The sequence below is a fragment of the Carcharhinus amblyrhynchos genome, chromosome 19 (assembly GCF_965287045.1).
Source record: "Carcharhinus amblyrhynchos chromosome 19, sCarAmb.v2.hapA, whole genome shotgun sequence".
In the NCBI taxonomy this organism is placed as follows: domain Eukaryota; kingdom Metazoa; phylum Chordata; class Chondrichthyes; order Carcharhiniformes; family Carcharhinidae; genus Carcharhinus; species Carcharhinus amblyrhynchos.
Window position 1 is genome coordinate 50643036 of NC_137342.1, and position 26616 is coordinate 50669651.

The 26616-nt window shown below is 41.5% G+C and overlaps 1 protein-coding gene across 1 annotated transcript; it reads left to right on the forward strand.

Annotated features, from left to right (window-relative positions):
• The first annotated feature begins 248 nt into the window (after window positions 1-248).
• hspa14 (heat shock protein 14) lies at window positions 249-26016 on the forward strand. Its single transcript, XM_080207769.1, has 14 exons — window positions 249-343; window positions 5639-5719; window positions 5801-5883; window positions 12203-12251; window positions 13303-13408; window positions 14594-14684; window positions 14943-15047; window positions 15493-15654; window positions 15740-15895; window positions 17056-17158; window positions 17627-17842; window positions 18327-18500; window positions 21921-21991; window positions 25040-26016. Exons 1-14 carry the CDS (start codon window positions 287-289, stop codon window positions 25116-25118), a joined length of 1533 nt encoding a protein of 510 aa, XP_080063895.1. The 5' UTR covers window positions 249-286; the 3' UTR covers window positions 25119-26016.
• Window positions 26017-26616: the final 600 nt, after the last annotated feature.

Here is a 26616-nt window from a genome sequence, read left to right on the forward strand (position 1 = left end):
AGCAGCTCCTCCAATCAGAGCACGGCGCTGTCCCAATCCCTCACCCTATTGGATACACTCTGCTGCAATCAGAGCGCGGCACTCTCCCAATCCCTCACCTCATTGGACACACAGTGCTCGAATCAGAGCGCGGCGCTGTCCCAGTCCCTCACCCTATTGGATACACTGTGATCCAATAAGAGTGCGGCGCTGTCCCACTCCCTTACTCTATTGGACACATTTTGCTCCAATCAGCGCCCGCTGTCCAGTTTCCCGGCCTGCTTCGCGGTTTCCCCTGGTTACCGTAATGGCGGCGATCGGGGTTCACATCGGGGGCACGTGCAGTTGTGTGGCCGTCTGTAAGGTTAGCGGGCTGGGGAGGCCAGGGCTCGGGACCCGCGGAGGGAGGCCGGGGCTAGCTTCACTCAGTGCATGGGCATTTCCCTGGTTGGACTAAAACCTGGTGTTGTCAGACTTTTTACTGTGTTTACGCCAGTCCAACGCCGGCATACCCACATCATCATTTCCCTGGGGACAGCCCATATTAACATTGTCATCATTGACCCACCACCCTCCTGCACGGCCCCGGGGTGGGGTGTTGTCTGCAGTGGGTGGGTGTGGGGCTGGCGCTGGGGTTGGGGCAGCAAATTGAGATGTTTGGCCCAGTGCTTATTATTATCAGTGTCACAAGTAGGCTGATATTAACATTGCAATGAAGTTACTGTGAAAATTCCTCAGTCATCGCACTCTGGTGCCTGACTGGGTACACTGGGGAAAAATTTAACATGGCCAATGCACCCTAACCAGCATGTCTTTCGGACTGTGAGAGGAAACCAGAGCAGCCAGAGGAAACCCATGCAGGCATGAGGAGAACATGGAGGCCCCGCACAGACTGTAAGCCAAGCTGGGAATTGAACCCAGGTCCCTGATGCTGTGAGGCAGCAGTGCTAACCACTGTGCTACTGCAAGCACTGTGGCATTGCGTACGTAGGAAAGGGAGGGAAAGCACCCATCGGTAGCTGAATTGATAAGTAATTCCTGATGAGTATGGTACTGAAATCTGTATCACGGTGCAAACTCAGTTGTGGGAATGGGACTTGGACCGTGGCACAGCAGTGACAATGCTAGCATCAACCAAGCTAACAGTTTTAATGTATGTAGTAACTATTATGACAGTGATTTGATTTTTAAGAAGACATGGGTCACTCTTATTTGGATCAGATGTTGGACTACTTCTAGCACTAATTATGTTAATTGCTTGTGTTCCCTTTGTTAGCATCTCTAGCCAAAACATATTAAATGTAAACATTACTTTTTTATCAGTATTGGGGTAAGGCATATTAAAATGTGAATTTTACATATTTGAGAGAATGTTTCAGAGAATCGTAGCTCTGAGCCTACTTCAAAGTAAAGTGCTGCACATGTTTGCAATATGAAAAAAGAGAAAATGCTGGAACTGCTTGACTCGGGTAACCCCCAGGATGATCGGCAAAAGCTCCTAAACCTGTGTGCAAGCCACATCTTTTTCTTTTTGTGTAAAACTCACAACCCCCTAATATAGTTAGGACATCACAAAAATAAAATTGATGATGGGAAAGGACTTGGGATCTTTCTTGATGTCCTCAGGAAAACAAAGTTTTAAAATGAAGGTTCCTGAACATCGAATATTAGAAGGGAAAATCAAGACTAGGAAGACTGAGTAAGAGAAAAGGGGGGGGAAACATGATATTTTGTTTCTTGTTAGGGAGAAAATTGGATAGACTCTTCTAAGCTGCAGGCTCTGCACAGGTATGGTGGTGTGTCGCAGCACTGTGGGTGACTCACTGTTCAGTTGAAAAAGGGTGGACGTTCTCTGTGGTGTCAAGAGGGTGCTTTTCCAATGAGAGAAGGGTGAGATACCAGGTAGTGTCTGGCATATTTGAAAATTAAGAAATCTCACAACGTCAGGTTAAAGTCCAACAGGTTTATTTGGAATCATGAGCTGCTCCTTCTGATGAAGTTTTTGATTCTAAATAAATCCGTGGGATTTTAACCTGGTGTTGTGAGACTTCTTGCTGCGCCCACCCCAGTCCAATGCCAGCATCTCCATGTCATATTTGAAAAGAAGGGATGTTTTGCTGTATGGCTGGGGCTGTTTGAAAAAAAGAATACATCAAGTCAATGGGCTCCACGATGAAAAGGGGAAAGCTAGGAAGACAGTAAAAGAAATACTGAGTGATCTCAAGTTACTTGTGCCTGCAAGAGAAAGTTGAATACAGGAGTTGGAATTTCTTGTTGAAGTTGTACAAGACATTGGTGAGGTCACATTTGGAATACTGTGTGCAATTCTGGTCACTCTATTATAGAAAGAATATTATTAAACTAGAAAGAGTGCAGAAAATATTTACTAGGATGCTACTGGGACTTGATGGATTGAGTTATAAGGAGAGGCTGGATAGACTGGGACTTTTTTCTCTGGAGCGTAGGAGGCTGAGGGGTGACCTTTATAGAGGTCTATAACATAATGAGGGGCACAGATCAGCTAGATCGTCAATATCTTTTCCCAAAGGTAGGAGAGTCTAAAACTGAAGGGCATGGGTTTAAGGTGAGAAGGGAAAGATACAAAAGTGTCCAGGGGGACAAATTTTTTTCAGAGGGTGTTGAGTGTCTGGAACAAATTGCCAGAGGCAGGTACAATTTTGTCTTTTAAAAAGCATTTAGACAGTTGCATGGGTATGGAGGGATATGGTTCAACTGCAGGCAATTGGGATTAGCTTAGCATTTTTTTTAAAAGGGGGGGTGGCATGGACAAGTTGGGCTGAAGGGCCTGTTTCCATCCTGTAAACCTCTGACTCTATGATAATCATCTTCTTTGTGCCAGATATGACTCCAGTTACTGGAGTGTTTTCCCCCTGATTCCCATTGGTTCCAGACTTACTAGAGCTTCTTAAAGCCACACTCAGTCAAATGCTACCTTGATGCCAAGGGCAGTCATTCTCACCTCACTTCTGGAGCTCTTTTGTCCATGCTGGAACCAAGACTATAATGAGGTCAGGAACAGAGTGACCCTGGTGGAACCCAGACTGAGCTTCAGTGAGTAGCTTATTGCTCAGCAAGTGCCACTCGGTTGCATTATTGATGCCCCTTCCATCACTTTCCTGATGATTGCGAGTAAACTGGACGGTAATTGGCTGGGTTGGATTTGACTTTTTTTTGTGTACAGGACATACTTGAGCGATTTTCCACATTGTTGGGTAGATGCCAGCGTTATTGCTGGACTGGAGCAGCTTGGCTGGGGGTGTAGGAAGTTCTGGAACATAAATCTTTAGTACAATTGTCGGAATATTGTCAGGGCCCATAGCCTTTGCAGTATCCAGTCCCTTGACCCGTTTCTTGATCTTGCATGGAGTGAATCGAGTTGACTGAAAACTGACACTTGTGATGCTGGTGACCTCCTCCAGAAAAGGCCAAAGTGGATCTTCCTCTTGGCACTACTGGCTGAAGATTGTTGCGAATGCTTCAGCCTTATTTTTGCTAGGCTCCTTCATCATTGAGTTTGAGGGTATTGTGGCGCCACCTCCTCTCATGAGTTTAATTGGTCACGACTGGAAGTGACAAGGCTGCAAAGTTCAGATCTGATCTGTTGGTTGTGGGATTGTTTAGCTCTGTCTATTACTTGCAGCTTGTGTTCCTTTGTACACAAGTTGTCCTGTGTTGTAGCTTCAGGTTAATAGCTCATTTATAGATTGGTTCATATTGCTCCTGGCATGCCCTCCTTTGCTCTATATTGAACCAGGATTGATCCCCTGGCTTGGTGGTAATATAGCTTGGGGGATATACCGAACTAGGAGGTTACACATTGTGATTGAGTGAAAAGTATTGCTTCTTGCATGCTATACAGACAAAGCATACCGTACATAGTGAAGGAAAGAAGAGAGTGCAAAATGTAGTGTTGCAATCATAGCTAGGGTGTAGAGAAAGATCAACTTAATAAAAGATAGATTCATTTAAATGTCTGGCAGCAGGGAAGAAGCTGTTCTTGAGTTGTTTGATACATGATCACAGACTTTGTATCTTTTTCCCGATGGAAGAGGGAATGTCCGGGGTGCGTGGCGTCCTTAATTATGCTGGCTGCTTTTCTGAAGCAGTGGGAAGTGTAGTCAGAGTCAATAGTTGAGAGGGGTTTGCGTGATGGACTAGGCTTTCTTCACAATCCTTTATAGTTTTTTGTGGTTGTGGTCGAAGCAGAAGCCATACCTAGTTGTGATACATCCAGAATGGATGCTTTCTATGGTGCATCTGTAAATTTGGTGAGAGTTGTAGCGGATATGACGGATTTCCTAAGCCTCTCGAGAAAGTGGAGATGTTGGTGGGCTTCCTTAACTAAAGCTTCAGTGTGGAGGGACCAGGACTCATTCGTGATCTGGACACCTAGAAACATGAAGTTCTTGACCATTGCCACTTCATCCCTTAGACAGGGTGATGACCTCCGCAACACTTCCTGAAGTCGATGACTATCTCCTTCATTTCACTGACGTTGAGGGAACGATTACTGTCATCACACCATTTCACCAGATTCTCTATTTATTTCCTGTACTCCATCTTGTCATTGTTTGGGATTTGACCCACTACAGTGGTATCATCAACAAAATTGAGTTGGAGAGGAGTTTGGCCACACAGTCATAGATGTGTAAGGAATATATTTAGGGTCTGAGGACATGGCCTTGCAGGGCACCAATGTTGATTATCGTGGAGCAGGTGTTGCTGTTAATCTTTACTGATTGCGGTCTGTGGGTTAGGAAATTCTCAGATCCAGCCACAGAAAGAGGAGCTGAGTCCCAGGTCACAGAGTTTGAAGATGAGTTTCGTAGGAATGATGGTGTAGACTGCAGCTCAGCCTTCAATAAATAGAAGTGTGACAGAAGCGTCCTTATTATCTCGGTGTTCTCGGGTTGAGTTTGGGGCCGGGGAATGTTGTTTGCTGTGGACCTGTTGCGGTGGTAGGCAAACTGTAGTGGATCCAGGCAGTCTGGAAGGCCGGAATTGATCTGTGCTTTGATTAACCTTCGAAGCACTTCATAATGATGGATGTCGGAGCTAACGGAGGTTAGTCATGAAGGCACATTACCTGGCTTTTCTTCAGTACCGGGATGATTGATTACAATTCTGCTGCTGTTAATAGTCCACAGTGCCTCATGGATGGCTAGATTTCTGACCCAAAGGCAAAGAGCACTACTAACTGAGCCGCAGTTGACACACACAAGTTGAACACTGGTTTGATAATCCACTGCTTATATCCAGTTACTTACTTATTCTCTGGGTGGCACGGTAGCACAGTGGTTAGCACTGCTACTTCACCACACCAGGGACCCGGGTTCAGTTCCCAGTTTGGGTCACTGTGGAGTTTGCATGTTCTTTCTGTTCTGCACTGATCTCCAGGTGCTCTGGTATCCTCCCACACTCTGAAAGATGTGCTGGTTAGGTGCGTTGACCCGAACAGGCGCTGGAGTGTGGCGACTAGGGAAACTTCACTGTAACTTCATTGCAGATTAAGTAAGCCTTACTTGTGACTAATAATAAATAAACTTTAAATGCAGGTTTGTTCATGGCTTCAGGCAAGAGATAACAGTACATTTTTAATATTTCCTATAATATAAAACTTGAATTTATTTCCACCTAGGATGGTCGAGCAGAAGTTGTAGCAAATGATGCTGGTGACCGTGTTACCCCAGCAGTTGTTGCCTATCGAGAAAATGAGAAGGTAATTGAAACCATTTTATATCTTTGACATTGTGCACCTGCGTTGAATTCTGAGTGTCTCATTATTTGCTTTATTCATTAGATTGTTGGCTTGGCAGCAAAACACGGTAGAATCAGAAATGCTTCAAACACTATCCTGAAAGTGAAACAGATTCTTGGCAGACGGTAAGTACCAAAATATTTTCATCAGAACTATGTAAATATTACTTTGCTTCCCTCGATAGAAGTTACGGTTCAGATTTTTGTAGCCCAAATTGTACGAGGAGAAGATATGGAATATTAGACAATTCTTTGAAGGAAATGCAAGGGTTTCTTTTCTGAGTAGGATGTTTTTTGGTTTGTAATGAGCCTGTGTTGGAATGAGTATGAAGACAATATTTGGTAAGAGAATACAATTTTATAAATTAATATTTCGTGTTTTGCTTTCAGGTCCAATTATTTTTTTCATTAGCTTCTTTAACATTAGTGTAATTGAATTGAAAGTCTATTTCAAAATTCTCAAACCTATGCGAGAATTCTATTAATTTTTATTTGCATGTGTATCCAGGTAACAACCCCAAATAAATTCCCAGAAACACTTTAGCCAGCATGACTACATTGTTTTGTTTTGCAATTGCCATCAGTTCAAAATGAAATAATATTTTTATTTCTATTGTTTATAAGGATACGCAGCTTGTTTCTATAAGAAAGTTCAATTGGCCAGTAAAAGTAAATGGTCTCTTGCGATGATGTTTTGGTTTTTCAAGGAGGAAATTATTTCTATTGAGGTTGATTTGTCCAGTATGTACCTGGGAGCAGATATAATATATTCCACACTCCACAAGTTGGGTGGTAGAGCCTAATATTTCAGTTTTCATTTCTCATTTGAAAATTTTATCAGTCATGATATACTCGTTCGCTTCATTATTTGCTGCTAGCCTAAAACACAAGAATAATCCACTCTGGAATTAGTACCGGACCATACTTTTTAAGAAAAATCACATTTTCCCAATCATTTTCTCCTTTGATTTCATTTTGACGTCATTGACTTCTTACAGATTGTAATTTCAAAGGCCCCACAAACCATCTGGTGAATTGGTCAGTATTCACGTTTGAACTCTGATGGTTGGCATTATATGATGGCTATCTGAGTAGGAAGCAGTCAGACCTGAATAATATGAATTAGGAGCAGGAGTAGGCCATTCATTCCCTTGAGCCGCTCCACCATCACATTATGGTTGGTCTGATTGTGGCCTCAACTCCACTTTTATGCCAACCCCCTATGCCCTTTGACTCCTTGTCAATCAAACTTCGTCTTAAAATTTTCAGTGACCCAGCCTCCACTGCTCTCTGCTGCTGCTTATTATTTTTCCAGACAAAGTGGATAAGTTCAAATTTTCTCACATTATACTTCATCTGCCAAAGTTTTGTCTACTGACTTAACATATCTATATCCCCTTGCAAACTCTTTGTCCTCTTCACAATTTTTCTACCCATGTTTGTGTCATCAGCAATTTTAGCACCTATGCATTCCAAGCCTATATCATTGATATGGATTGTAAATAGCTGAGGCTGCAGCACTTATTTCTTATGCTTGTCAATATGAAAATGATCAATTTATCCCTGTTTCCGATTTCCCAGTTATAGAGTCATAGAGGTTTGCAGCATGGAACCAGGCCCTTCGGCCCAACTTGTCCATGCCGCCCTTTTCTTTTAAAGCCCCTAAACAAATCCCCATATCCCTTTATATCCATTGTACCATGAAACTATCTAAATGCTTTTTAAAAGATAAAATTGTACCAGCCTCTACTACTACCTCTGGCAGCTTGTTCCAGACACTCACCACCCTCTGTGTGAAATATTTTCCCCTCTGGACCTTTTTGTATTTGTCCCCTCATCTCAAACCTATGCCCTCTAATTTTAGACTCCCCTATCTTTGGGAAAAGATATTGACTAGCTACTTTGTCTATGCCCCTCGTTATTTTACAGACCTCTATAAGGTCACCCCTCAGCCTCCTATGCTCCAAAGAAAAAGGTCCCAGTCTATTCAGACTAGGGGGCACAGCCTCAAGATAAAGGGGGGGCGGTTTAGAACGGAGTTGAGGAGGAACTTCTTCACTCAAAGGGTGGTGAATCTCTGGAATTCTCTGCCCGTTGAAGTGGTGGAGGCTACCTCGCTAAATATTTTTAAGACGCGTTGGGTTTTTGATAAGAGAGGGGATTAAGGGTTATGGGGAGAGGGCGGGAATGTGGAACTGAGCCAAGACAGATCAGCCATGATCTTATTGAATGGCGGGGCAGGCTCGAAGGGCTAGTTGGCCTACTCCTGCTCCTATTTCTTATGTTCTTATGTTCTAAACCATCAAATCCCGATAGCATCCTAGTAAATCTTTTCTGCACTCTTTCTAATTTAAGAATACCCTTAGTTCATTAACAACCCCTTTTTTGTCTGTGAATATATTAATCCCTATGCCTTAAGCTCTATAAATGGGCTGCTTCTGCACTGTTAGGATTCTATGATTCTATGCCTTTATCATTGTAATTGTGTTTGGTCTGGTTCCTCTGTCCCTTTCACTTCTTGATTTGGAAGTATTTTTGGGATGTTATTTGTCTCTTCTACAGTGAAGAGACAGAATGTTTGCTCAACTGCTCTGCCAGTTCTTTATTTTCCATTTTTAACTCCAGACACACTCCAGAAAATCAGTGCTTACGTCAGTTGCTCTTATCCTTTTTAAACACTTGAAGAAACCATTACGATCCAATCCGCTTTTATATTTCTAGCTAGCTTTCTTTGGTACTTCAATTTCTCCTTTATTTTTATTTAGCGCCTCTTTTTAAATCTTGTCCAACCTTCTGACCTATGACTAATCTTTGTAGGAGTGTGCACCTTGTCTTTCAGTTTAATCCTATCTTTAACTTTCTTTGTTAGCCACTAATGCTGCATCCCTTCTCGTGCAGTTTTTTTTCACTGCAGTGCAACCTTACTGAGTATTATGAATTATCCCCTTTAATGTCTACCATTCCATCTCTACTGATCTACTTTGCAGTTCACCTTAACCAGCTTGTATCTTCATACCCTTGTAATTGCCTTTGAGTTTAAAGCTCAAGTCTTAGACCCATTCTTTGACCTGAATGCAGATTTCAATCATGGTATGATCACTGCTTATTAGAGGCTCCCTCATTATTAAGTCATTCATTTTTCTTACCTTACACATTAAAATAGCCTGCTCTCTGACTGTAGACCGTGCTGCTTTAAGGAATTATTTCAAAAACATTTGTGAACTCATCTTCCAGATTGTCAATTTGATCCATCCAATCTATATGTACATTAAAATCACTTACGATTAGCAGTGTGCCTTTCTTACAAATCTTCATTATCTCCCCTAAACACGGTGTAGTTACTGTTGGAGAGCCCATATTTGATATTTGTATTCTCCATCTTCTGAGTCCAGTGCTGTTCTTATCCAGTGGCCTGGTGGGTATTAAAAGTGGGAGCCTGGCACATCTTCACTATTAAAGTTTCAAATTATAAAATGAAATGCAGTAATGCATTTCACTACTCGATGCATAGCTGAAAATGTGGTGTGGGAAGGAGAAGTTTGCTGGGACGCTTGCGTTAGTGCTGCAGGGTGTCTTAGTGTTGGTACGGATGGTATCCGAACCTGACTGGGTTCCGGCTTCAGGCAGGATGTACAAATAGGACTGGAGATCTCTGCAGAGAGATCTGAATAGGCTGAGTGAGTGGGCGAGGACCTGGCTTGTACTCGTTAGAGTTTAGAAGAATGAGGGGAGATCTCATTGAGACATATAAGATGATGAATGGGATGGATAGGATAGAGGTGGAGAGACTCTTCCTGCTCAGAAAGGACAGTAGGACTAGGGGGCACAGCCTCAAGATAAAGGGGAGGCGGTTTAGAACGGAGTTGAGGAAGAACTTCTTCACTCAAAGGGTGGTGAATCTCTGGAATTCTCTGCCCGTTGAAGTGGTGGAGGCTACCTCGCTAAATATTTTTAAGACGCGGGTTGATGGGTTTTTGATAAGAGAGGGGATTAAGGGTTTTGGGGAGAGGGCGGGAAAGTGGAACTGAGCCACGACAGATCAGCCATGATCTTATTGAATGGCAGGGCAGGCTCGAAGGGCTAGATGACCTACTCCTGCTCCTATTTCTTATGTTCTTATGTTCAGATGGAGTATAACGTTAGCAAATGTAAGGTTATCCACTTTGGTAGAAATAATAGTAGGAGGGATTATTATTTAAAGGGCGAAAAGCTGCAGCATGCTACAGTGCAGAGGGACCTGGGGGTCCTTGTGCACGAGTCACAAAAACCCAGTCTGCAGGTGCAGCAGGTGATCAAGAAGGCGAATGGAATGTTAGCCTTTGTAGCGAGGGGGATAGAATATAAAAGCAGGGAGGTCTTGCTGCAACTGTACAGGGCACTGGTGAGGCCGCAACTGGAGTACTGTGTGCAGTTTTGGTCACCGCATTTGCGAAAGGATATATTGGCCTTGGAGGGAGCACAGAGAAGGTTCACCAGGCTGATACTGGAGATGAGGGGGTTAGCCTATGAAGAGAGATTGAATAGACTGGGTCTGTACTCGTTAGAGTTTAGAAGGCTGAGGGGGGGATCTTATAGAGACTTAGAACAAAAAACAACACAGCACGGGAAACAGGCCCTTCGGCCCAACGAGCCCACGCCGCCATCTTAACAATGTGTTTTTCCTCCTCCTCCACCCTTGACCCATGTCTATGCTTATGGTACCTCCATTGGAAACCAGATTAAGGGCAGAATAATTTAGGGACAATTTGTTACACCAATCAGCCTAAGAGCACATCTTTGGGGTGTGGGAGGAAACCCACGCAACCACAGGGAGAATGCGCAAACTCCCACAGACACTGGCCATGTAAATCCATGTATCTGCACAGCTAACAGTGATAGTTACTGAGCTGTTGTGGTGCCCATCTGCTGGTCCAGTTTTAAGCGTACACAAATGACGCGAAATACTAGGCTACTCTCGAAACATCCAAGAGCAGCCCACACACGACCCACCGTGTGCATGCCCCTCGTTAGACAACAAGGTGGACCGATGCACCTGTGCACTTACAAGATAATGAAGGGGATAGATAGGGTAGAGGTAGAGAGATCCTTCCCGCTTAGAAAGGATAGCAGAACTAGAGGGCACAGCCTCAAAATAAGGAGGGGGGGGTGGTTGGTGGTGGTGCAGTTTAGATCGGAGTTGAGGAGGAACTTCTTCACTCAAAGGATGGTGAGTCTCTGGAATTCTCTGCCCATTGAAGTGGTGGAGGCTACCTCGCTGAATATATTTAAGTCACGGGTAGATACATTTCTGATAGACAGGGGAATTAAGGGTTATGGGGAGAAAGCGGGAAAGTGGAACTGATCCACTTCAGATCAGCCATGATCTTGTTGAATGGTGGGGCAGGTTCGAAGGGCTAGATGGCCTACTCCTGCTCCTATTTCTTATGTTCTTATGTTAGGATTTTAAAATGAATAATAAAGGGGAAGATGGAATGGATGGAAATATTCTCAACCTAAAGATTAAAAGAAAGGAAGTAATAAGATCAAAGGGTAGGCAAGAAATTATCAATGTAAAATATTTCAGAAATAGGGGTTATAAAAAGTTATAACATACTTGCAAGTGTGATGGAAATTAGAATATGTTGCCTTAATAGCAATGTACAGAGCATCAACAATATCAGTGCATAGGGACAGACATTGACAGGTATAGAATCCCTACAATGCATAAGGAAGTCATTTGAACCTGCACCAACAACAATCCCACCCAGGCCCTATCTCCATAACCCCCTCGTATTCACTCTGTTAATCCCCCTGACAGTAAAGGGCAGTTTAGCATAGCCAATCCACTTAACCCGCTCATCTTTGGTACCCAAATAGAAATTCTGACCACAATTGTACTAACTTAAAGAAGTTTGAAGAACAGATTCAACTGGTGGGGTATGATGTTGTGACTGTCACAGGGATCTGCCTACAAGCTGGGCTTGACTGGAAGCTTTAGAAAGGACATAGAATTTGAGAATGAGGAGGATAACAAAATACAGAATCACAGTAGCGAATAGAAAGGTGTAGCATTGGTGTGGGGATAGTGGAATTGCTCTATGTAATTCTAAGGAGCAGGAAAGACTCAAGTCTTTAAGTTGTCTACAAATCCAATCGTGGTAGTGTGGTGAGGGACAGAAAATAGAGAATTTGGGTCGAGATTGCTTGTTTTATTCCTAATACTTGTATACTGGCCCTGGTTTCTGTTTTAGTCCTTTTCAGGCTCCATTCCAGCTAGGTCACACAAGTGAACTGACATTTAGTAAATCATTTGTCTCTCTAGTAAATGTTTATATAAATGTTATAATCGGACAGCACGTAATAAAATTTTCAAAAGATTGAAATTATTTTGGAATTTTATACATTGACAATTTTTCAATTAATTGGTGTCCTTCTATTTTCAAAACTGTTTCTAACTTTTTGCTAGTTTTGATGATCCTCAAGTTCAGAAGCATGTGGCCGAGAGCAAATGTTCTGTAAGTATTGACATAAAGGTAGCAATGGCCAATGTTAGAAAATTATTTTGTTGCTTTTTTAAGCTCGCTTTCTTAAAACCTGACGAAAATGACCCTGACTCGAATACTATCTGAGATTTTCCAGCGTTTTCTGTTTTTGCTTTTATCTGAAAGTGGTTATAACTTTGTGTGAGACTGTGGACTAATTGTCCTCCATTCCTGTCAGTTAGCTTGTATGCTGATGGAGAGAGATCATTGAGAGTGTAAGAATGCACTGCTGAAATTAACCTACTCCATGCAAACAATACATCTGATACCAAGGCTCTGAAAGATGTTTTTATATATATGATATTAATAGTAAGGTAAGAAAGGTTACAGGACAGAAGTGAGATACTATAAACATCCAGAAAGCTGTTGCAACTTTTTTTGGTAGCTCATTGAAAATATATTTTGGTCGCTAAAAGGTGACCTTGACGTTGTCTGAAATGAAAAATCTTGCAGCATTGTTTTATAAAAATGGAAAATGCTGCAAAAACTCATAAGGCAGCATCTATGGAGAGAGTTGACATTTTGGGCATGAGTGACCTTTCATCAGAACAAATGAACATTTTGTATCAAGGATGGCAAAACAAGTGGTGGTTTAAAAGTAAAAATTGAGAACTTTCACTGTAAATAGATTACTGTTCAGAACTCAGTTCATGTTAAGGGGAAATGCCCTCCCCTTGCAGCACCATGCAGTAGCTTTAGAGCAGTTATGCTGAAATGAAAACATTAACAATTGTACTAAATGTGATACTTTGAGGAAAGCGAGAGTTACAGGTATGAGTGACCTGCTGGTGATGAACTCAGCAAAAGTTTTTTTTTCGTTCCAGTACCTTAACCAAAGGGAGGAATGAAGGATTAGACTTTCAACCTAACAAGTGTGACCAGGGAAGACTGCAAAACATACAGGATTTGTCATAGATTATCATCCCTTTTGAGCTCTGTGCAACAGTGTTTACATTTTGCTGCTTAGAATTAATTCAGTTACAATTGGGCTCAAGCTGAGTTGTCTTTTTCAATGTTTACGCAGGTTATTGATAAGGATGGCAAACCCAGATATGAGGTTGATACTGGGGAAGAGCTCAAGACTGTCCCTCCAGAGGAAGTAATGAAGTTGATTTTTGAGAAGATGAAAGGTGAGTGTAATTCTGGTTTCAGTGTGAAATTTGTGTTTTAAGTTTGCAAAAATGACCAGGCTTCACTGAAGACTCAATCATGGCTCAAAGCAAGGAGCCACTTCAGCCGCCCAAGAATTTACGTTGAGTAGTAAGGGAGCTCTTTACTGTGGAAATGTGTGCATTATATAAATAGTGTTTGTGTGAGCTCAGGCTCACATTACAAAGTAGACTAATATTTAGAACAGGTTAAATATTTTAATGAACTAACTTGCAACATGGCTAGCAATCTCAATTGACAATATAATGAGCATTGTGATTTTAATCTGAGAATTGCGAGAACTGTGCCCCTGAATATCAAGATAGTATTCAACTGAGTGTGACACTAAAGAGTGCTGATAAAATTCAGTCACTGGGGATTGTATTGAAACCCATCAACTGGCTGAAATCATAGTTGATAAAAAGGAAGATAATCGTGTTATTAGAAACCACTCACTATCTTGACATGGGCATCTTTTCTTCTTTCTTTGCCATCTCTGGGACAGAATCCTGGAATTCCCTGTCAGATCACCACAGAGGGCACATCATCACACTGACTGCTGTAATAGTTAGCAGCACAATCAATGCAGCCTTACAAACACTGCCCACGTCTGGAGAACAAATATGAAATAAAACCCCAAAAATCAGAAATCTGAACTGTTGTGAAGTGGGACCATGATGATGACATTGCATTGGGCATTCTAAAAGTTTTTCATTTTGTGATGTCTGTGTCTATGTTCTAAATGACTCAGTCTGGCACGGAGGGGCGGGGTCCTAAACTCCCTGTGCTTTTCTGATAGCGCTGTGGGATCTTTTGCATTTACCTGAGATGTCAGACTGTACCTCAGTTTAACATCTCATTCAAAGGCAGGACCTCCAGCAGTACAGTACTCTCTCAGTACTTCACTGGAGCGCTAGCCTAGGTTTTTGTGCTCGAGCCCTGATGTGGGGCTTGAATCCCACAGCCTTCTGTCTCCGTTGAGACTGAACCATGGCAGATATTCGTAATAAAGGCTTAAGTAAAAGTATATAAACAAAGGATGGGTCCTTTGGCAGTCAGCAGGATGGGTGCAGGGTTAATAATGGATATGTTTTGAGATTAAATAACAGGTTTCAGCATTTTAAATTTTTATTTCTGTTGCTGAATTGAATTTTTTTTGTTAACAGAAACAGCACAATCAGCATTGGGCCCTGACGTAAATGATGTCGTCATTACTGTCCCACTGGATTTTGGGAAGAACCAGAAGAATGTTCTGAGGTAAACAAAGTAGACCTCTTTAATCTCTCCAATCACAAAAGTTCAAACAGATCAATCTACTTTTCATTAGTCTGTGCATTTAACCATTTGGCACCTTTTTGTTGATTCATATCTTTACCTTTCATTCATTTCTGATTTATTTTGAGACATTCTCCCAAGGTAATTGAGTGTTTAGTTTTTGCCCTGTGTACTCCAGTGAATAGATGGTTAAGTGTTGATCGTGTACCTCTTTTGGTGTGACCTGCTGTATTTGCGTAGGCAGGCAGCTCAGGCGGCTGGTTTCAACGTACTGCGATTGATTCATGAACCTGCGGCAGCTCTTCTTGCATTTGGAGTTGGACAGGAATCACCTTCTGAGAAAAGGTAAGCTGTATCAATACTGTAATTGTTGAAGCAGTGAGTGTGATAGCTTAAGAAATCTGACATCTGCTTGTCTCTATTCAAAGCATTTTAGTTCATGGAACATCAGAATCTTTACATTTAGTTGCAGTTATGTAAATATTTGCATTTAATTTTGTTACTTACAAAATTGAAATGGGACTTGAAGCATAAGGAATCTTTGTAGAAATTTTCAGTCTTACCAGATGGTTCAATCAAATCTGTTGATAGATCGTGATAGAGTTGTTCAGTTTACCCATTTAGAGTATCTTATTCATTTTCATAGTCAAAGCAACAGTATTTGCACTTAATATTGCTACTTATTCCTAATTAACATGGTTTTTAGTTTTGTAAGCATGTTTTGAGCAAGCTAAACAGTGAAACCTGACAGGTTTTGTATAATTTTATATCTGTTTCTATTCATTTATAGTAATGCACTGGTTTATAAACTTGGTGGATCATCCCTGTCTATTACAGTAGTAGAGATAAACAGTGGCATGTATAGGGTCCTAGCGTCTCATACTGATGACAGCATAGGAGGCGAGTGTTTCACAGAAGCCTTGGCGCAGTATTTAGCTTCAGAGTTTCAGAGGTAAGAGTTTGCACAGCGGGAAAAATGAACTTTCAGTACTCGCTCCATTTCTGCCGGATTAAAACTGTGGATTTTTTTAAATTAGATTGTTTAGGCACGATATAAAGAGCAATGCAAGAGCCATGATGAAGCTAGTTAATAGTGCTGAAGTTGCTAAGCATACATTGTCAACTCTGGGCAGTTCAAACTGTTTTGTCGATTCACTTCATGACGGCTTAGACTTCGATTGCAGTGTGTCCAGGTATGTATATAGTTGGTTGTATTAGGCTAAGAGATATGCTGGCGTTGACTGTTGGCTATGACTGTCGTATTAGGCCTCCACCTAAAGCCTGGCTTCTAGTCTTATGGCATCGGGCATAGGCACAAAAGGATGAATCACCTCATTCTGTATCATGATTCTAGATTCACACAATACTTCCCTTGGTGCCTCCATTTTGCTAGTTACAAATTTCCTAGGATTGCCTCCATTTTGATGAAAAGGGCCCACTTCCACAGCTGATTGTGGAACGGTGTTGAGCTCGCTGGAGTAGTCTGACCTCTGTACCACCATCGGCAGGAAAGTGAAAAATTCCTCTCCCCCACTGCTAACCATGCTGGGATGAACCTCCCAGATTCTGTAGGCTATGGGATGTGTCTCTTCAACCAGACTCTGTCTTCTCTCCTGCATCCAGTTTGGGAGCTTCTGTCCTCTGACCACACTAATCGCAGTCCTTTTTCCTCTCCCCCTCTCTCTCTTTGCTACTCACTGTCAGCATAACTGCCCTTCCCTTTATGTGAAGATGTGAGGATTTTGCACCTTGTTCAGCAAGTCCTTTATCTTAGAAGGACCGTCTTGTTTTTGTAGCAACTGAGCCACCCAGGCTTCTTGTTGGGCACAATTTTAAACATGTTACATGATTCCTCCCCCGACCTCCCCCTCACTACTGCATTATACCTTAAGCAGACTGTTCAAAACAATAGTCTTTCAAAATCTCACAATCAGATCTGTGGTTAGTGACCACTCAATTGGAAATGGGTCCTTCCTATTGACTTCATATTGACCATCTTATAAATCTTCCCTCAGTCCCCTCCGTTCCAATGGCCAATGAAAGAAGATGGTATTTTCTGTTGTTAATTTTGACATGAATATTCCTGTTAGTTCTGGATTTTCTGATTGAAGCAGTTTTAATATTTCCTCATCTTGTAACATAAAGTTAATTTGGAATTGTTTTAATGGTTAACAGTAGCAAATTGTGCTCTTTAATATAGAAACACAGTTAACAACCTAGTTTAAATTGTTTTACTGACTATTCCCTTAATGTCCAACAGATCTGGAAGCTATCGAATCCTTTATAACTCCAGAATTTGAAATCAGTTGTAAAAAGCAGACTGTCATAATAATTGTGTACATCTTATTTTTAGAGCAAGATTTGAATCGGTTTGCTCTGCATTGTTCAGTCAAAGTGTCCAACCTGTTCTGAAGCTAGTGGAGGAAGCTGGACTTTCTGGCAGTGAAATATCAAAGGTTTGTCTAGAGATGGTGAAACATAAATGTTGATCTTAACCTGTGATTCACAAACCTTTGTTGTCTGTGGGCCACTTAAGCAAGGCAAAATAAAACCTCCATGGACCACTGACTGGTCCTACCTCATCCCCTTTGCTGACCAACATAAAAAACACATTAGAAATAAGCTTATGGAAATGATGAATATTTAGTTGCTTTTCTTGCTACTGAAGTTAATTTATTTTTGTCTCAAATTCAGGATATTATTAAATGACAGTCTATTCTCCTTTACTTTCAGTCCTATAATAGATTAGCGTAAGTTTATTTATTAGTCACAAGTAAGGCTTACATTAATACTACAATTAAGTTACTGTGAAAATGATAATATGTTTCCAAGGAACTCTGAAAATCAGAAACTTTATTAGACTGGATTCTTCTGTTCTAATTCTTCAAGTGTTTTGGATATATTTTCTTTTATTCCTTTTTTAGGTTGTTCTTTGTGGGGGTTCTGCTCGTATTCCCAAATTGCAGCAGATGATTCGGGATCTGTTCCCAGATGTTGATTTGTTGAACTCCATTCCCTCTGATGAGGTGATAGCTGTTGGAGCAGCTATTGAAGCTGCGTTACTGTTGGGAAAGGAGAACAGTTCATTAGAAGAAGCTTCTGTCATTGTGGAGTGCTCCGCACGAAACATTGTGGCTAAGGTATTAAAATCTGACTTCTGATTCCAGAGAAACAAATTTACCTGCAGCATGTTTTCGTGACTATTTAATTATCTAAATCACATTTGTGCAACCGATAGACGGTAATCTATGATTTACCAATGGCATTTATTTATTTATCAGTTATCTCCAGTGCTGCCTTTGAATTTGTTAACTGTGTTATCCTTCATGTTTCATTTACAGTAATGAAAATCCATGGGACTTATTGCTATGTAGAAGCCTCTGTTGCAAATGACAAATTCTGGCTTGTCAAAGTGGAATAAGATTGTGTTTGAAGTTTTTACTAATATTGTCCTATATTGTTTTGGTGGAGAAATTGAAAACTGTTCTCTCTATCTGTTGATAAAATATCAAGTTGTGGAGATATTTTACCTTGTAAGTTATTCTACCATAGCATCTTCAACATCTCTGTTGACAGGTTGTGGACAGTCCCTTTCATATTATTTCATCCTGTGTTTTTCTGCAGGAGAGGAGTGATTCTGGATCTGACACCTACAAGGTCGTATTTCCATCAGGTACTCCACTACCAGCAAGGAAACACCACGCCTTTCAGGCACCGGGAAATGTTTCCTCTGTCTGCCTCGAGCTGTACGAGTCTGGCAATAAAGGATATGAGCAGGAAAGAAACAAATTGGCACAGGTCTGTTTCTGTTTTTCACTGTTGACTGCGAGTGCTCTCTTTGCCTCAGAGAGGGCTGCGGAAACTCAGGCATTGAATATTCTCGAGGCTGGGTTAGGGAAGGTGCTAAACATTTAAGGGAATCGAAAAATGTGGGCTTTGGGTAAGAAAGTGGATTTGAGGTTGAAGATCAACAATGATCTTATTGGAACTTGATGGCCACCTCTTGTTTCTCAAGCTAATTTGAAAGTCTGTGCACTTCCATGATATGTAGAAGCTGGAGTTTGGAAGGGAGAGAGTGGTAGAAGGTGTTTTTAAAGACGTCCTCGGTCTACCGTTGAGTAAATTTTCACTAGTCATCTTTCTTCATGTATGACCCCAGGCAACGAGTGTCAGCAAACTGATTTTGGATGGTATTATAACCAGGCCTCACTTTGTCCTCATCCTAAGATAAAGGCAAAATACTGCAGATGCTGGAATCTGAAATAAAAACAGAAAATGCTGGAAAAATTCAACAGGTCTCACAGTATCAGTGTAGAGAGACTCAATGTCGGCTCTATTCTCTCTCCACAGATGAACATAAGAAATAGGAGCAGGAGTAGGCCATTTAGCCCTTCGAGCCTGCCCCGCCATTCAATAAGATCATGGCTGATCTGAAGTGGCTTAGTTCCACTTTCCCGCTTTCTCCCCATAACCCTTAATTCCCTTGCCTACCAAAAACCTATCTACCCGTGACTTAAATATATTCAACGGGCAGAGAATTCCAGAGATTCACCACCCTTTGAGTGAAGAAGTTCCTCCTCAACTCCATTCTAAATGCCCCCCCCCCCCCCACCCCCAATCTTGAGGCTGTGCCCTCTAGTCCTGCTATCCTTTCTGAGCAGGAAGAATCTCTCTACCTCTACCCTATCCATCCCCTTCATTATCTTATACGTCTCTAAGATCCCCCCTCATCCTTCTAAACTCCAACAAGTACAGACCCAGTCTATTTAGTCTCTCTTCATAGTCCAACCCCCTCATCTCTGGTATCAGCCTATCAGATGCTGTTAGACCAGCTGAGTATTTCCAGCATTCTCTCTTTTCGTTGCCCTTGTTGTCTAACTGGTGCCTTTGGATTGTGAATAGAAGCACTGTATAGGGCACTGGTGAGGCCGCAGCTGGAGTACTGTGTGCAGTTTTGGTCACTGCACTTACGCAAGGGTATTTTAGCCTTGGAGGGAGTGCAGAGGAGGTTTACTAGGCTGATACCGGAGTTGAGGGGGTTGAACTATGAGGAGAGGCTGAACAAACTAGGCTTGTACTCGTTAGAGTTTAGAAGAATGAGGGGAGATCTCATTGAGACATATAAGATGATGAATGGGATGGATAGGATAGGGCTGGAGAGGCTCTTCCCGCTCAGAAAGGACAGTAGGACTAGAGGGCACAGCCTCGAGATAAAGGGGCGGGCGGTTTAGAACAGAGTTGAGGAGGAACTTCTTCACTCAAAGGGTGATGAATCTCTGGAATTCTCTGCCCGTTGAAGTGGTGGAGGCTGCCTCGCTAAATATATTTAAGACGCGGGTTGATAGGTTTTTGATAGGCAAGGGGATTAAGGGTTATGGGGAGAGGGCGGGAAAGTGGAACTGAGCCACGACAGATCAGCCATGATCTTATTGAATGGCGGGGTAGGCTCGAAGGGCTAGATGGCCTACTCCTGCTCCTATTTCTTATGTTATTATGTAAGCACTGTCTGGTTTTATTTTTCACATTTTCCTCTCCATCTCTTGCCCAGTAACCCATCAGGCCAGTTGGAATCACCAGATGCTAAGCCCTGTGATGAGCTGTGTCAGATCTTGGGATTGTTCTAGTCTACACCACACTAGACAGCTGGACTCGACCACAAAACCAGCAAAGATTGCTTTTGCCAAGGGATTTTGGGAAGTTTCCACTCCTTGCAATCCCTCCCTCCCACCCGATGAGTTGGGAACTTGCTCCAGAACACTGTCATTACCCTCTGCCGCTAGCAACCATCCAAATCTGACTGACTTCGTGGAAACATAAAAGAAACAAAATTAATAAAAATATTCAATAATTTGTTCAGTTGAGTAAGACGTCTCACAACACCAGGTTAAAGTCTAACAAGTTTATTTGGAATCACGAGCTTTTGGAGTTGTGCTCCTTCATCAGGTGGGTGGCGCCCCCAAAATAATCGTGATTCCAAATAAACCTGTTGGACTTTAACCTGGTGTTGTGAGACTTCTTATTGTGCCTACCCCCGCCCAACGCTGGCATCTCCACATCATATTCAGCTGATGAATTCCTCAGTGTTGTTAAATATAACGGTGATTTTATTCATGATAAATGAGTTAATGATTTTGTTACGCAATGCAGAGAGAAAAGGTGCCTCTGTTGTTCAAGTACAAGGTTAACAATGTAACCAGGTGGATTTTGGTTCGAATGTTGTAACTAAACATCACAGTAATAATCTGACAGATGTATGGTTTTAAGCCACTAGGGGGTGTTCGTACAGTTTTGGAATGCTAGTTACATTTTGATTACTAGTTCTGTCATTCAGTTGTCTCAGTATTTGGGATCTATGGCAACACATTGTGACCTCGTACGTAGTTTACTCGAGTTTGTTCCCTGTGCTTTGCAGTGTCGTGGTGAGTCCTTATTCCTAACTGGACCAGCAAAAGCAACAGTGGAACAAGGCTAAGGTGAAATGCTTGTCCAGTGAAGTGTACACTCTGTGTGCTGGTCTTCTGTGTTACTTATTTCCATGGAATGATGCACAATAGAGGAAAACTTTTTAAAAATCTACACTGGGAAAGTGTTTTTTTTTAATACAGGCCTACTAGTCTTCAAGACCCCTTGTTTACTGTTCTAGTCAAACTTCAGAGAACAAATAATTGCTTCAATCTTTTAAATCCAAACTCAAAAATATATATTTATAATAGTGTTGGAAAAATGTATTGATAAAACAAAATAATAAGCAAATAGAGGATTGTCTGTTTGCAAAGTACTTTAACTAGTAGATGCTATAATGTGCTGTCTGTGGATTTTATATTCTGTACACGTTTTCTTGAAGAGGTTAATTCTGTCATGTTTCGTTTGTTTGACAAGTTATTGGAGAGTAGCTGATTGGTACTTCTGTTCCCATCCTTCCTTACCCAACCAATATTATTAACATCACTATAATCCTCACTGCACCCTGGAATATTAAAGCTCAGGACTTGAGGGTGTGGTATTATGTAAGAAAATTTGGATGGTTCTTGGCCATGTTACTATGTTTCGTGTTGCTGTTTGAATTAGGTGTTAACCTTTTGGATAAAATCAGCTTTGCACCTTGGAAGCTGCATATAGAGAGCAAGGAATGCATTGCATATAATTGTTTTATCTTGATAAGATGAATGATTAGAACGCTTGTCTTACCCACTTCATAATCTTTGTTTTATTGACTAGATTGTACTCCGTGACTTACAACTGAAGGAAGGCAGCAACCATGACATTGTATCTGTTCTCACTATGAAAAGGTGCGTGTCTCAAAGTTCGTTTTGAGAGATTTTGGAAGCAGTGTATGGTTTTTTTATTCGAGTTTTCTACTTTCTGTCCTAAAGGTGTATTTTGATATTTAATAGGATCCACAGCCATCAGTTACCTTTTAAATGTTTTCTCTTTTTTCTTCTGGTTCCCTGGGATGTTTTGAGTGACTAAGTCTAAGCCCAATAGTATTGTTTCTCTGACCACAAACTGTATTCATTACAGCTAGATTCCCTGTTTTGTAATTTAGGGAAGAGAACCTTTGAAATTTTTTTTCCCCTTCCCCTGTCCAGAGCTCCACGTTCCATTGTGGTCCCTGAAATGCTTCTGGGGTTGAAAATCACTGATGTAGTACAGATCAGGCAGCCAGCCTGTGTTTTCCTGCTTACTGTGGTTTAAATCTGTACCAGCCCTCAGCCACTAAGCCATCTAGAAGCACATTGACCTGGGAGAAATATTCGGACAAAATTCTTACAGGACTCAACTCCTGGATGCAGGAAAGATGTTTCTCCTGGTTTGGGGGTGGCTTACAAAAAAGAGAAACAAGATGGGATTTTCCAGCCATGTGCGCCCCAAAACTGGAAATTCCCACCCAAGAGTAGTGGGCCTTGAAATAGTCTGTTGAATTTCTGTCTTGCTCGCTACGATTCAGTGGAGGGGGGAATGAGGACATTGCCAGCTACAGTCTCAGAATAAGATCTGGACCATTGAGGACTGAGATATGGAATTTCTTTACTCAGAGTGGTGACTCCTTGTAATTCTCTATCCCATGGGATCGTGGCGTCTCAATAATTAACTAGAATTAAGGCAGAGATCGATAGATTTTTAGATATTAAAGTTTTTAAGTCATATGGGATAGTGGGAAAATTCAGTTGAATTAGACAATCAGCCATGATCTAACAGGGCAGGCTTGAGGAGCCAAATGGCCTACTTCCCATGTGATAATACTGTGATGGTTAAAAGTCTGGAGTTGCTGTGAAGGAATGCTTTATGTGGGTTAATGCACTTGTATTAGTGCAACTATACACAATCATATGTCACATTTAACCTCTGCCATCAATGACAAAAGATGAGAATTATAATAAAAGTTTGTTTGTTAGTCACAAATAAAGCTTACATTAACACCACAATGAAGTTACTGTGAAATTCCCCTAGTCACCACACTCCAGCATCTGTTCGGGGTCAATACACCCAACCATCTTTCAGAATGTGGGAGGAAACCGGAGCACCTGGAGGAAACCCATGCAGACACAGAGAGAACGTGCAAACTGTACACAGACAGTGACCCAAGCCAAGAATTGAACCTGGGTCCCTGGCGCTGTGAGGCAGCAGTGCTAACCACTGTGCCACCTTGTTGCCCACTCCATTACTTCATTATAACTCCATTAATAACGCCAGTAATCCAGTAACAACTCCATTACTCGGCATTGGAACAAGTTGTTCTTGGCTCCAAGATTGGAGTCTGTGTGCCTACATACTGGCGTTGAATGGAATCAGTCCTCTATTTTGAAGGATAGAGCAGGAAGGTCATTTGATTTGATAGCAGATCACAAAGCTCACAAATGCGTCGGTCTGCCAAGCTGTCAGTTTATCTGTAACTTGAATTGTTTTGGAAGCGACAATGTGACAGAACCATGAACTGATGACGTTCATCCATCTGTGTTTAACATACATGAGTAACCTGAGGCCACTCCACTAGTTCTCACCATTTGACATCATAAACTACCAATAAAATACCTGGAGAGGGAAAAATTGCTAAATAATTATTTAACTGAACAATTAAAGTGGCCAATTTAATGTTACATAAAAATTAATCAGAAGCACTCTTTGTTGAAGACAAATTAGGAACAAAGGAACCTATCTGAAGAATGGAGTTAACTGGGGTTTGAAATATTCATAACAGCTCCAGAGTTTGTTTCACTTGTTATCAAAACATTATTGGTCGGTAAAAACCTTTGAGCTGCCACCCCCTCCATCGCGAACATCACAATAATGCTGCATTTCTTGCACAAATGCCAGAAGATGCTCTTTTCCTTTCCACAGTGCAGGTCAGTTTCTAGCTGGTTATTAATCAATGTGCAGGATTCATGATGAGGACAAATGTTGACAGGTGGTTCTATGCTCCTGTCAGCTTGCTGTGTGCTCTCATGAAGTGACCGATCTGTAATTTGGATAATACTAAGACATTCATCATACTTTCTCTTTAATCTTACTGTGCTTATGGCTTGAAAGAGTTAACTGACTGCTCCAATACACAGTTAGTGACCTGCCATTACATTGAACTCCTAAGTTCACACGGTGTGTATGATTATGTGTGTGTCTATGGCGTATCACAATACATTAAGCCCTATTTGCTGCTTCACTGAACTATAATAATGAAGCAAGAGAACAAATAGCACAAAGAGCTGAACCCGCTTTTCCTGCTTCTCTCTTTGGCTCCATGAATAGGTTAATGATACTGATTCCATATTTTTATTGAAGTAGGTCACACTCATTTTTGCATCAGATGGATGGGAAGGGCCTGTTTACCTTAACAGAGGGGTCACTGACTAAGGGCCAATGATTGGTAGAAAGATGAGGGGAGCGATGAGGAAACATTTCTTTCACCAAGAGGGTTGTGGGGGTCTGAAACTTGCTGTGAGAAAGGATATAAGAGACAAAAGCGATTGACTCATTTAAAAGGTGTCTGGATTTGCATCTCAGGTCCCATAACCTGCAGACCAAATGCTGAAAGTGGGATTGGGCTCATTTTCTAACCGGCAGATACGATGGGCCAGATGGCCTCTTTCTGTGCTGCAAACTTCCTGATCCTATCATCCAGTTGTAAATAGCTTTTAGAAAAGGGTTTGATTTTACTGGGAAGATGCTTGAAATTAACCAGGAATAAGGTAATGAAATTAGTAAATAGTCATGAACCCCGCCCACCCCGACAGTCTATTATAGATGTGACTATCATCGTGTCACCTGGTTCTGAAAAGTTTGGTAACTTTGGCTTAATATCCGAATTCGACACTCACTCAATAACTTTCCTCCTTTTAAAGGGATGGATCACTGCACGTCACTTGTACAGAGCAAGGAACAGGAATTTCAGAAGCCGTCACTATAGACGTAGCATCATAAATAACTGGTGAGGAAAGAGCTTCTATAAGCTGAAGATCCATAATTGTTGAAAGAAGAATCTTATTTGAACCACTCCTCCAGACAAGCACTCATTTTCCTTGCGTAATGAGGAAATTCTACCAATTGTATAATGGCCTTGGGTCTGATTAAATGTTCATCTGTTTTTATTTTCTCAAAGGAAATCTAAACTATGGATTGATTGAATGTTGACCCTGATTTAGAAACATTGATATTGCAACTCAAACACTGCGGGAAATCAAAGCAGAAAATACTGGAAAAGGCAGCAGGTTTGGCAGCATCCATGGAGAGAGAAGCTGAGTTCATGTTTCAGCTCATTGACATTTCATCTTTATAAGCTTACCTTAGCTGTTTATTGACCTAAGTATAAAGTCACCCCTTGTTCAGGTATCTGACTTATTTTGGCAACCAAAAGAACTGTTATTCCAGGTATGTGTTTAGGGATCATGTGAAGTGTTCAGATAAATGTGACTATTCCTCTCATTCACGTTATTACATATGATTGTAAGAATAGGAGTAGGCCACTCAGCCCCTCAAACCTGCTTCACTCTTCAGTAAGATCATGGCTTACTGTTTGCAACCTGAACTCCATATTCCTACCTTTTTGTGGTAACCTTTCATCCCCTTACTTACTAAGGATAGGCAATGAATGCTGGCCCAGTCAGCAATGCCCACGTTCCTTGCATGAATGGAAAAAGAAATGTAGACTCCGCTCCATCCCAAAACCAGGCAATCTCCAGGGAGAGGTGGGAAGCCCAGACCAATCTGGCGGGAGAGAAACAAGAACTTGTTAAGAACCTAAACTGTGAGATGTTTATGCAGCTATAATGCACAAATATGGGAGGAATGAATGCATTCAAAATAAACATTTTCTAAATGATCTACTGGTAAGAGTTATGCTGATCTGCACATTCACAAACAGTGCTAATTTTCATATAATAGGATCCTGTGTGTATGGTACTGATTATTTTTTCCGATTATATGGTTGAAAAGTGTATTGGAGTGGGATCCCACCATGGCAGCTGGGAGAATTTAAATTCTATTAATAAATCTGGAATTGAAAGTCAGTTTTATGGTACAACTATCTTCAATCATTGTAAAAGTCCACCTGGTTCACTGATGTCCTTTAGGGAAGGAAATCTGCCTTCCTTACCCTGTCTGGCCTATATGTGACTCCAGAGCCACAGCAATGTAGTTGACTCTTACCTGCACCCTGAAATGTCTGAGCAAACCACTCCATTCAAAGGCGATTAGGGATCACCAACAAACGTTGGGCTTGCCTGCGACATTTGTGACCCTTTTTAAAAACACAATCTTGTGAATTAATTGTCCATCTGCTACATAATTATTGATGTTAGTAGACCTTGACCTTCATGGAAGATTTTTTGTAAAGATATTTATTTAAAAATCATCTTTAGTTGCAATCAAGGATTGAACTAAGCTCAGGTAGGAGTCAGATTAGTTTGCACCAGGGCGTCGT